Source organism: Enhydra lutris, unplaced genomic scaffold, assembly GCF_002288905.1.
Source record: "Enhydra lutris kenyoni isolate GAN:26980312 unplaced genomic scaffold, ASM228890v2 scaffoldscaffold28, whole genome shotgun sequence".
In the NCBI taxonomy this organism is placed as follows: Eukaryota; Metazoa; Chordata; class Mammalia; order Carnivora; family Mustelidae; genus Enhydra; species Enhydra lutris.
In genome coordinates, this window is record NW_019154112.1 from 4,212,789 (window position 1) to 4,225,539 (window position 12,751).

The 12,751-nt window shown below is 55.0% G+C and overlaps 1 protein-coding gene across 1 annotated transcript in view; it reads left to right on the forward strand.

Moving 5' to 3' along the window:
- The window catches only part of LOC111152507 (inositol 1,4,5-trisphosphate receptor type 3), a 70,371-nt gene that overhangs the window by 5,136 nt on the left and 52,484 nt on the right, over positions 1-12,751 (forward strand). Inside the window, exon 2 of the mRNA XM_022510983.1 lies at positions 10,121-10,191. Within this exon, the coding sequence (XP_022366691.1) occupies positions 10,121-10,191 (71 nt within the window). The remainder of the gene's footprint in view (positions 1-10,120; positions 10,192-12,751) is intronic.

Genomic DNA, 12,751 nt, shown 5'->3' on the forward strand with positions numbered 1-12,751 from the left:
GATATCAGGGTGGTGAGTTCAAGCCCCAGGGCTTGAACACAAAAGCAAAAAACACAGATGTAAAAAAAAAACAACATATTTTTTTGTTCAAAAATAATGTATGTTCCATGGAGAAAACTGGTAAAATGCAAATAAAAAATTGTTTGATACTGCTGTGACTTATATGGACATTTTTTTTTAATTTTTTAAATTTTTTAATTTTTTAAAAAACATATAATGTATTTTTATCCCCAGGGGTACAGGTCTGTGAATCGCCAGGTTTACACACTTCACAGCACTCATCATATATGGACATTCTTTATGTGGATGTTCTGGGGTGGTTTTTTGTTTTTTTTGGTGTGTTTTTAGTTTTATCTACACAAACATTTACAAAACGATGTCAGATGGCAAATATGGCTTTGTATCCTGGCATTTTGGGGAGATACGTTAGGCTGTATTTTCCTACACCAGACAGGCCATTGTTACAGCCGCATAGCATCCCACGGTAAGTAGGATGTATCCTCATTTATTCAAGCGACTCTGATATTGGGCATTCAGGTTGTTTCTGAATTTCTGCATTATAAACAATCTGCCCAGAACATCCAGGTCCATACATGCCCGGACGCTTGTCCAATTACCCTCTCAGGCTAAACTTCCAGAAGCGGAACGCTGTTTCCCTCACAGGCTTGGACTTTGCTGGTTTCTCTGGTGGTAGAGGTGACCTGCTGAAGTGACCCTGCGTCCCAGGGGGCCTGACCCCACTTCATATCCTCAGTTTGAGAGTGTTGTCCTAGGGGGTGTGGGGAGAAAGACCAGCCTCCGCCCTTGAAGTTGGGCTTGGTGACTATGATGGAGAGGGGGTAACTCGGGGAGAGGAGCTGGGTGGGGGTTGCCTGAGGACACAGTCAGCCCCAGGCTTCCACTGTGGGACCCAGGGACCCAGGCTGCATCCCCTCCCCAGCCCTAAAGAATGTTGCTGTAGTCACTTGCTCCCACTCTGCCCTGCCATACATTCCTGACCCTACCTCCCCTCCCCTACTGGGCCTGATGGGGCTGTGGGGTGGGTGGGGCAGTGGCTTGGGTTGGGGGTGGGGCGCTGTGCTGGGTTTTCGGGTGGGGCCACACCCGGCCTTCTGCTGTCTGCTTAAGAGGAGGGGTCTGGGTTTCCATTGTCCCTGAGCCGGGGCCTAAAAGGCCCTGTAGTCTTCCTGGGACCTGTGGTCCATGCTTCCTCGCCCCCTATTTGGAACTGGGGGGGCTCCTCCCTGGAAGCAGGGGCTGTGAGAGAGGAAGGGAGGAGGTCTGGGAAAGGGGAGGAGGGCAGAGCCCAGATCTATGGTAAGTTCATCACAGGCCTCTGAGACTGAGCTCTGAGCCACCATGAGTGTGTCACGTTGCTCCTGCTGGCGGTGGCCCCTGGCATTGGCACCCACACTTACAGTTCCCTGCAGTGGACACCGCTGGTGTAGCGAGGCTTAAAGGACTTGCCCGGGGTCACATAGCAGGGGCTGCAGGGCCCTTCACACCAGCGATGGTGGACGCAGAGATGAGTCTAGGCCTTGACAGCACAGAGAGCCCAGGGTGTGGGTGGGGACACTTGGAGAGACAGGCAGGAGGGACTTGGCAGGGGATTAAAATGATCCTAGTGGTGGCATGTGAACGTAGGTGTTTTGGGGGCTGGCAGGTGGGCAGAGCCTGAGGAGGCAGTGAACAGAAATCTCAGCCCTGGAGGCCCACCCCCCAACCGCCACCCCGTGGTGCAGGTGCTGGGCAGCTGCAGGTGCTGGGGAGACACCTGTGTGTATTTGGTTCACAAATCCCTCCCTCCCCTCAGCCAGCCAGCCAGCACCCCTTCCTCCAGCCTGCGGGAGTGCTGTCCTCTCCAGGCTATGGGCTTAGAAATGGGTGACGGGGGATCTAGGTCATGGTAGGCAGAATTAAGTCTGTGTCTCAGAGATGCTGCGGCTGCTGCCACAATGGGTAGACGTCACTGAGCTTTTATGGTGGGTGGCTCTCGCCTTTACGTGTCACTGTGGCCCCTCGCCACATATAATCCAAGGAGAGTAGAAAGAACTATTTAGAACACCCATATGCCTACTACTTAGACTTAATGATTGCCCACATTTTGCCATACATGATGTATCTATATTTTTGCTGAAGTATTTTATGGTAAATTATATAATTGCATGTTTTTACCTCTCATTACTTCATTACACAGCTGTAAGGAATAAGGATATGTTCCTGGGTAACCACAGTACCTTCATCCCACCCTTTAATAACTTCCTAATGGCACCCGATGCCCTGTCTGCACACAGATGTGCCCCATTGTCCTCAGTCTTTCTTCCTTTTTTTTTTTTTTTAAGATTTTATTTATTTATTTGACAGCGAGAGAAAGAGAGCACAAGCAGGGACAACGGCAGGCAGAGAGAAAGGGAGAGGGAGAGGGAGAGGGCGACTCCCTGCTCCCCACTGAGCAGGGAGTCCAATGCGGGGCTCAATCCCGGGCCCCTGAAATAATGACCTGGGCTGAAGGCAGACGCTTAACCCACCGAACCACCCAGATTCCCCTCTCAGTCTGTCTTCAACCAATGGTTTCTTTAGTTCAGGGTCCCGTCGAGGTCCACATGTCACATTTGCTTCTTAGGCCCCCACCTCTTTCTTTCCTGCGATGATACTGAGTTCCTGACAAGACAGGGCTGGTTATGCTACAGACGGTCTCACTTTCTGGATTTGTCAGGGCAGCTTTTGTTGCTGTTTCCCAGAGAGCTCTGTAGCAGTCTGGAGCCGGGTAGGCTGGGCCTCAGGGCCTGCGCCTCAGGGCCTGCTCTGAGGAGTTCTGAGGCCTGAGTTACTCTGTCTTGCAGGACAGGCTGAGTCCAGTTCCGGGTTATGGAGAGCAGGACAAAGGCCTAGGCCTGGCAAGGTGAGGTGAGGGCCGGCCAGCTGGATGGCCCCTGCTTTCACATTCTCTGTCTCTTCTCTGCTTTCCCTCTTGTCTCTCCAGCTCCCCCAGTCCCTCTTCTTAGCTTAATGGGTGCACTTCCCGGTGCACCCAGCAGCTCTGTTGAGACCCCAGCACTTGCCAGAGCCCACCAATCCTGAGAGCCAAAAACCCAGGCCTGTGGACAGAGGCAGCGTCCTGAAGCCATGCACATTAGCCAGGGATCTTTATTTGTAGTGGGCCCCAAATTCATTCATTTTTGCCACCACCGTGCCTCAGTGGGAAGATTCTCGAGGTTCTCTGAGTGTGTGGCTTACTGTCCTTTTTAGACATAAGCTCTCTGAAGAGGAAGCCTACCTGCCTGCCCCTTGGTCCAGAGAGTCTCTCTCTCTTAGCCTTCATGAGACTTCGTGAAGTCATTCAACAAACATCTAGTCATCCAGGCTTGTTCTGTATACTGGTCCCTCTGGTGGCTAGTGGTGGATCTTTGGTACAGAAAGATATGTAGAGGTTAAGTAAATGGATGGTTTTCAGGGATGCAGAAATGAATTTCTTTTCTCTGATGAGAAGGGATCCCTGCCAGTGAACCAGGGTTCCTGTCCCAACATCCCTTCCCACCCCCATCTAGTGGGTGTGACTTTGGTATTTGGCAAAAGGAACCCCAAGGCCTATATGAACCACCTGCCAATCCCAGTATTCTAACATTGCCCACATTGGGAGTGGCCGTTCTTGGGCCTGGCCTAGATTTGTGAGGTGGTGGCCAGTGTCCTGGGCTGGGAGTCAGAGACCTGGGGTCTGGAACTGGCTGTTCCTTTAACTTGTGTGACCTGAGCCGGTCAGTTTCCCCTCCATGCCTCAGTTTCCAAGCTGGCTTGGGGAGGGAATGTCTAGAGTCCCTCAGGCATTTCCCAGTCCAGGGTTCCCAGTCTTGTGCCTACTCTGATGGTGGGTGCAGGCTTTGATTCAGGCTCTTCTGATAGTCACTTACCCCACTTCTAGCTCCCTTCTTCCTCTCCCTTATCTAATCTTTCCAGACGGCAGCAACCCGCCCCACTGCATTTTCTATTACTCCTACCTGGATCTCAAAGTCCAGTCAGGGCAGAATGGGGCCACGCAGGTCCCTGGACACATCTGCCTTCTTCTTTTCCCTCTGACCAAGGTCTTGGGGTGCAGACCCTATGGGCATTTCAGGGACAGCACCCTCCTCCACAACTTTGTAGAGCAGAATTGTCAACTATCTCCTCTTCAAAGGGTCCAGGGCAGCCCTCCCCACTAATCCTCATCCCACTGCCCGCTCTGCCCACGCCCTGTTGGGCCCCGAAAGTCCAGGCTCAAACTGGCTTTGTGCCTCCCAGCAGATGGAAGTCTCCTAGCAGTCTCTGGGCTGGCCCTGGGGTGGTCTAGGACATGGCTCCTGTCCTTAGGGCACTCAGCATGGTGGGTATGAGCTTCCTGACCCCACCCAAGCACATAATGGCTTCCCTGTAAGTTTTTGTTGAATGGATGGAGACCTAGCTTGTACACCTGTCATCAACTCACCAGCTCTGTGGGCTGAGATGGGGGAGGCAGAGGCGGCCTTTAATTTCACTCAGTGAACCTCACACTGAATTGTAGTAAGAATAGAATTAGGTATTGGATGTAAAAACAGCTTATAAATTAAAACACGTTCAGCACTCTGGAAAGTTGGTTTTTCTACTGTGGACGTGTATCGGCTGGTACCTGCTTTTAGATGAGAGGCGGTGTCGGTGGTGGGACCAGGCAGGGAACTCTGCAGGAGCCTAAGCGCGGCCCTGAAGATGGCAGGACTTGGCAGGACTTGGGACAGGGTTTCTGGTGTGCAAACGCCTGGAGGTGGGGACGATGAGATCAGCGGGCTGGCAGAGGGTGGGAGTCGGCCCTTCCCCGGACCTAGGGAGGAGACGGAGGAGCTCGGGAGGGGAGGGGTCCGGGTGGAGTGAAGCGACGCGGCTACTTCCCCCCGCCAGCAGAGCTCGGCTCTGGTTACAGCGCCAGGTGCTTACCCGAAGCACCTGTGACCCGTGTCTGGCTAGTTTTATAAACCCAGATGTCCCCGTGCGGGAGAGTGAGGGGTACAGCCCGGGACGTGGGTGCCACGTGGGGGGAACAGGTCGAGTCGCGGAGGGGAGGAAAGCGCGGACTCGGCGCACGTCACCCTCCCGCCCCCGCGCGCGCCTGCAGTCGAGACAGGCAGGGGCGAGGCGGCGCGGCGGGGCGACGGCTGCACGTGGGGTGCCGAGTTTCGTTGGGCGGCGGGGGCGGGGGCAGAGGTGGGGCCTGGCGGCGGGGGGCCGGGCCGGCCGGGGCCTGGTGGGTGGGAGCGCAGTGCCGACCCGGGGTAGGAGGGTTCCCAGGGGAGCCCGCGCTGGGCGACCACCGTAGCTGACCCGACTTGGGCTGCCCCCTGAGGCGCCGCCTCCATCAGAACTTAACCTGTCATCTTGGGCCTCCTTCTGGCCTCAGGTCTCCCTGCAGCCCATCTGATAAGCGTTTCCCTGCTTATCTATTAATGGTTTCTTGAGGCACCCCTCCCGCCCCTGCCGCCCAATAGCACCTTCCTGGGTTGCCTCAGTCTTCATGAGTACACGCACAGGAATGGAGGGGGGCTCTCGCGGGGGCGCTTGGGGACATTTGGGACTCTGAACACCCTGCCGATGGCTTCTTTGCTTACGGGCTAGGTGGGGAGCTGCCCTAAGCACCAGGTGGGAAATAAAACAATGAGTAGGGCAAGGTGCCACCCCTCAGACGTTTCTGGGAGGATGTACGGAATGTAGCCCAGCGTTCGTGGGGATGTTGATTCTGCTAGGCCGGGACCCACACCTGGAGGACGGAGGGTGTGAAATATTAGAGCCAGGAGAACCTCCGAAAGTCCGATCTACTGACCTTGTTCCCCTGATACCTTCGGGAAACACCCCTGCCTCTTTTCTCCTCCTACCTGGCTTGCTTCTTTGCTCTGGTCCCTCCTACAGACCGTTCCTGTCCCCTCTCAGCCTGCAGCTTTTTCTTCTCAACCTTGTCTGAAGTTCTCTTGGAGGCCGTCTTCCCCTCCTGATCAATCCTTCCCTTTCCCTGCGTTGTCTCAGCTCACACTCCCAATATGTGCCCTGCTTTGCACGCTGGGGCAATGGGGGGGAGGGAGGGACTGAGTTGGAGACATCAGGGCTTCAGAAACTGTGTTAGAGTGGGAGGGGACAGATGGACATCCGCATAATGACCCGGCAGATTTGTGCCAGGGGGATTAGGAAAAGCACGCCAGGCATCTGAATTTGTGTGTGTTTTTCCTGCACGTGTGGCCCAGACGAGGAGCTCCCAGGGGAGCTGTGGTGAGGTCAGGGTGAAAATGGGTTTTTCCTCAGAGAGTCTCTGAGGAGGTGGCCTCCCCCAAGGCCTTGAGGGCTGTTAATAGGGGCTGTTGGGGATGGCCCCAGCCTGTCCTCAGCCATACTGACTTCCATGATGCCGTGTGGCTGTCCAGCACCCCTGGCAGTGCGGGTCCCAGGCCAGGGCCTGCGCTTCCTCCCTTCCCCCATCAAAACGCATCCATCCCGTGTCTCCTCCCTTCAGGGCCTTGCTAAGAGACAAGCAGCTAATCTGATTCACTAATGTCTTACAGGAAATTCTATGAATTATTCAAGGCTCAGTACAGCTCCTGGCTCTTCTTTCACACTTCCTCTGATTGGCCAAGCTCTGACCTGTTCCTTCCCTGGATTCGGACAAAATCCACAGCTGGTACCACCAGTTGGCACTCATACATATTCTTTATATTAAACTCTTCTGAGCGTGTGACTTGTCTTCCCAATGAGATTTGAAACTCCCCGAGGCAGGGGCCTTACCTTTTGCTTTTCATCTACTTCCTTAGAAGCTGGTAAAGTGAATTAATTCACTCACTGTGTGTTCTGTATGTGTGTGCTCTATGCAAGGCATTGGTCTAAGTCTGGGGATACTGCAGGAAGCAAAACAGACCCATCCCTGTCTTCATGGCTCTTCCATACCAAGTCGGGGCTGGGGGGGTGTAACCAAAATAAAGAAGTAAAAAATACAGCAGGCCAGGTGGTGAGAAGTACTATGGGAACAGTGAGGCGGGGAGGACCCTAAGGAGTGTGAGAAGGAGCAGTTCCGAGTTTTAAAAAAGGAGGGTGTTCAGGGTGGCGGGTCATTTGAGCAGCGATCTGAAGGAAGTGAGGGAGGGAGGGAGGGAGCCAGGAGGGTGATTGTGGGCAGACAAAAGAAGCAGCACCAAGTGTCTTTGAAGGTTTGAGGAGCCTGGAGGAGGAGGGCTGTGGGCTGGAGCGGAGTGGGCAAAGGGGCAGGGGAGGGAAATGAGGTCAGAGAGGTGAGGGCTGGATCATGTGGGTTCAGGCCATTGTGAATTCTTGGCTTTTACACGGAGATGGGTAGTTCTGGAGGGTTCTGAGCAGAGGACTGCCCTCATCTGACTCACCTTTTAAAGGAAAGGTATGCGTACTGTGTGGGGAATGGGTCTTATGGAGACAAGGGGGACATCTGGAGATCGATGAGGAGGTGGTTACCCACATCCAGGGGACAGCTGGCCAGATGCTGGTGGCAAAGATGAGAAGGGGTAGAATTCCGCACATATGGTGAAGATAGAGCCCACAGGGTTGCCTCACAGATGGGGTGTGAGAAGCAGATGGAAGGGGAGCCAAAGATTGGCCCAAGGTTTTTGGCCCAAGCAACGAGAAGAATGAAATTGCTGTCAGCTGAGATGGAGAGAGCTTCAAGAGGAGCACATTTAAGTGGTAGATCAGGAACTCAGTTTTGAACCTGCTGAGTCTGAGATGCCCATGGACATCCAGGTGGAGGTGTTTAGAGCTGTGGTCTGGAGTTTGTGGGGGATGTGGATGTGGGAGGCATTGGTCAGTGTCTAAAGCAGTCCTTTGAACCTACGAGTGTGGCTGAGATGCCTAAGGGAGTGCGAGCAGATGGAATGGGGCAGAGGGCCAAGTGCTGATCTGGTACTGGGGGCCGGGGAAAGGGAAAGAGACCAAGGTGGGGGGGATCTTCAAAGAGCAAGCTGCCTTTCCCCTCCCATCATTGTGAAGTCCTGCCCAACATCCGCTCTGACGCTGCTCAGCCTGGCATCAAAACCCAATCCTTCTTGCTGACTGTGTGTCCCTGGCCAGATGGTTTACCTCTCTGGACTTGGGCTTCTCTGCCCAAATGTGGGGCAGAGAATGGAAATAGTAACAATGGAAATAATAACAATAATAACAAAATAGATTTAGGGGCGCCTGGGTGGCTCAGTCGTTAAGCATCTGCCTTCGGCTCAGGTCATGATCCCAGGGTCCTGAGATCCAGCCCCGCATCTGGCTCCCTGCTCAGCAAGAAGCCTGCTTCTCCCTCTGCCTGCTGCTCCCCTGCTTGTGTTCCTTCTCTAGCTGTGTCTCTCTCTGTCAAATAAATAAAATCTTTAAAACAACAGCAACAACAACAACAAAATAGATTTAGAAAATTAAATAACAATATATGAAAACATTAGACTCAAAATCCTGCTTGCTTTTGTTATTCTGATGGATCACATGGAGCTAAGTGCTGGTGGTGCCCAGGGAAAAAACAGCGGCCTGTCCTCAAGGAACCCAGAGTGTAGATATGGCAAATAGTGGCAGTAGGAAGAGACACGGCAGCAGGAGAGGCCAGGACCAAGTGCTGTGGGAACACGGGGGAAGGGGGCCCAGTGGGAGGGAGGGCACTGGCCAGGGGAGGTTTCATAGAGTAGAGAGAGGGGCTGAGGGCCAAAGAATAAATGAGGTCTGCTAGGCTTGGGTCTTGATGGGGAGCCAGGGTGGGCTGGGCATGAAGGGCATCACGGACTGCCACTGCAGAGGTAGTCACCTCGGTAGGGATGAGAGCTCCAGGGACCTTGGAACAATGCGGGGTTTAGCATGGTTTGTGCAGGAAGTTGTGAGGCTAGCTGGGGAGTGGGTAGAGGTCAGATCACAAAAGACCTTGTTAGCCAAACCAAGGAGGGGAGGAGGGGGTTTTGGAATTAGCTCTGTGACTTCAGGCAAATTATCTCACCTTCAAACTTAGTTTCCTCTTCTGTAAAAAATGGTGTTAATGACTAGACCCTGTGGGGAAGTTGGTGAGAATTCAGAGGGAACAGCTGTGAAGTGCTGAGATAGACTTGGCCTCTGAAAGGGTGGATGATCATCACGGTATCCTAGCGCCTGGGATGGCATTAAAGACTTAAATGCGGGAATGGATGGATGGATGGATGGATTGGTGGCTGGATGGACGGTGGGTAGATGGATGAATGGATGGATGGGTAGATGGATAGATGAGTGGGTGGATGGATGGATGGGTGGGTGAGTGGGTGGATGAATGGATGGATGGGTAGATGGATAGATGAGTGGGTGGATGGATGGATGGGTGGGTGAGTGGGTGGATGGATGGATGGATGGATAGGTGGCTGGGTGGGTGGATGGCTGAATGGGTCAGTGGGTGGTTGTCCTCCAGAGATTCAGGATTAATTCCAGTTGTGGCTTAAGAGGAGGGATTTGGGGCCCTAGGGTAGTTCAAAAAGGAGGGTGTGGAATGGGGCCTGACTGGGGTTGAGAAGGGGTTAGGTTTGTTGTCTGGTCTTTGAGACCAAAGGATGGTCCCCCTAGTTTGGTGTTTCATAAGCTTCTCCCATCTGTCCACCTGTCTCCAGTCTTTCTGTGCCTCTGTTTGTATCCTACTTATTTTTCTGTCTGTTTATCTTTCTCTTTTGCTCTCTCTGTGTCTCCCCTCCACCCTCTCTAAGTCTCTCTGACTTTGTCTCTGTTTCTCTTAGTCCTCTTCCCTTTCCTTTCTGCATTGCCCACTGCCCTTTCAGGTCTGGGCAGCAGGGTCTCAGGGCTTTCATGAGACTTATATCCGCAGTGCGTGGGAGCCCAGACTGGAGGCAGACCCCCTCACAAGACAGCTTTAGCTCCCTTAGTCCGGCAGAGGGTGGGGGTTGGGGGTGGGTTGGGTGTGTCTCTGGGCTTTTCCTAGGACTCCCCCATCTGTTTTAACAGTGGTGCCAGGAAAGGGAAAGACTTGAGGGGTTGGGAGTTGGACAGTGATGGAGAGGGGTTTTTGGGGAGGCCTCCCTGGTGCCCTGAATCCCTTGCCCCTAGGGAGGGACACCTGGGGAGATGGTCTCTTCCCTCCCCCTGACTGGGCTACCTTTTCCCCCAGGTTGGTGGATGACCGCTGTGTGGTGGAGCCTGCGGCGGGGGACCTGGACAACCCGCCTAAGAAGTTCCGAGGTAAGACCCCCACCTCCACACCAGCCTTCCTCCCAGGCTGCGGAGTCCTGGACCAGGGACAGAACCCATTTGACCCCGTCCAGTGCCCACGGGCCGGGTCAGACTGCCCTGGCAGTCCTCACATTGCTGTCGGTGGGAACCCCCCCATTGGCTTCCACTGCCATCTTGGCACAGACGGCCTCTGCCTTCATTTTCTGGGGGCTGCACCCCACTTCTCAGGGGCACACCCACTTTTGGCTGGGAGCCGTTCACCCCCACAACTCCCCACCAGCCACAAGGCCTTCTCTGTCTGCACAATGGGGCATTTTCGGAGGGAGCGGGGAGGGAGAATTTCCTCAGGCTTTGGGAGGTCCCAGGGGTGTGGGGGAGAGCTCTTCCATGTGCTTCCGTAGGGGTGGTGAGGGGATTAGAACCCGTGATCCCCGTCCCAGTGTGTCCCCAGGCCCAGGCCGTGGATGACTCCATCCCTAGGAGAGTTGGTGGAGCCCTGGCCTGGCTCTGCTGAGGGGCCTTGGGCAAGGGGGGCCCCTCAGCCCCACCCTGCAGGCCCAGGGGCGCCCAGGGAATTAAATGCTCTCCCGCTGTCACTGTGCCCAGCCAAGGCATGGTGTTATTGTTGTGATGCCCTGCGAGGCTGAGACAGACAATCAGATAGATCCCGGGTGTGGTGGGCAGGGTGGGAGCAGGCAGGAACATGCCAGGCAGCTGCCGCCTTGTCTGCCCACAGGGCTGCTCCTCTGGGGAGAGATTAGCCGGGATTGTCCTTGAGGGGGGATGCTGGGAGGGAAGCGGGGTTTAAGATAATCCTGTGGCATCCCCGGCCTTTGTCAGTCTGCTGGGGCCTTGCCCATCCATGGGAGGGTGGAGGAGATGGAGGGGGGCCCCCCCAGCCCGCAGAGGGGCCCCACACCTGTTGTTCTGCTTCTGTTACGGGCTCTGCTTGGGGGTCTTAGGTCGGGCCTTGCCCCTGGACTTCCCTCCCTTACCACTGTGGACCCCTCAGCCCTGCCATCAGGCCCCGCTGCCTCTCGCACCTCCATTCTGGTTGTTTTGTTCACTGTTTTCTGTGTGGTGTCTGCCTCAGAGTGGGGGCCTGCTACACAGCTGAGGAATAAATGTGGGCATCGGCCCCTCCTCAGGCTTCCTCCCACCCCTGCCACCTCTCTCAAGCCTGGCTGCTCTAGTTCCCGTTGATGTGACCCGTCCCAGAGTCCCTCAGTCGGACCCAGCCTCCAAGGCATTGGGCCCAGGCTTTAGGGGTTTCAGGGCACTCGTGCGGGCCCCCTGCTTGTTGGCCCAGGTCTGACTGCTCCCCGGGTCCTGAAGGCGGAGATGGCGCCTGGGCCTCTCCTGGAGCCCGAAGTAGGAGAGCTATGAGGCTGCTAAGGGAGGGGCCTTCCTGCGCCCAGCCAACTCAGAGAGCTTCCAGCCTGCTCCCTGCCCTCTTTGCCCCAGGTCCTGGCCTGTGGTGTCTGGGGGAGGCAGGAAGAGGCCCCTCTGAACTCCCTGGGGCCCTATTTGGACCTGAGAAGAGCCGACCTTCTGGGACAGGATGAGGTCTCTGTGCAGCCCAGGGGCTGGTGGGTACAGCCGGAGTATTAGAATTTGGGACAAAGAGACATGGCCTCAAACTTCTTCATTTTGAGGCAGAGGAGAAAAAGAAAAGCAGAGCTTGGCTTCCCACCTGGGAGTCCCGGTTCTCTCCTGTAAATACCCTGGCACTGGAAGGAGGTCCCGGCAAGGGCACGGTGGCCGTGGGAGGCATGTTAGAAGTGGGCTAGAAGTTGGCAGGGATGGCCGTGTCCTAAGGCCCCCCAAGTGCTGTCCTGCCATCCTTGGGTGGGCCAAGCTATTGCTCCGAACCCTGGTCTCTCCCTCTCTCCCCTGCAGCTTGGTTGTTCTCACCTGCTGCCTCTGGAGACCCCCAGGCTGAGCTGGCAAAGCCCGGGGATGCTCCCAGCCAACCTATAAGCCCCTGATTGGCTTCTCGTTTGTGATTTCAGCTCTAGCCATCTTCTAAGGCCATTCCAAGCCCTGACATGTTCTGGGAATTCTTTCCAGAGTGTGCAGGGCCTGGGGAGGCCCAGGCTACTGGTTCCCCAATGCGTGGGGTAACCCAGTCCAGCCCACCATCTCTAACCTCTGCTTCACCATAGGAATCTTGGGGTTATGGCTGCTCTGAGTTGTGAGCTGTTGGTCAGGCCCTGGGGTCTGGGCATGTTCCCTCCCATGAGCCCTTTTTCTATCTTCTCTTCCATATGGAGCCCAGGGAAACCCAGTGAAGGGCTTGGACAGCTTTCGCCTCCCAGTCTACCTTACTCCCAGCTACAACGACCCCAGGAGTGTATGCAGGGGCCAGACTAGTGTGGGGGAGGGGCAGTGCCAGGGAAGGAGGCCGATCAGGTGCCCTCCCTGTATTTATATGACTGGGTGCCCTCACCTCTCCCAAGCCTATGCTTCTGCTCTACCTGCCCCGCCTTCCAAGCCCCATTTATGTATTTATTTTTTTGTTATGATTAAGACATACTTCAACTCTACACAGAAGTAAAGAGAACTCTGT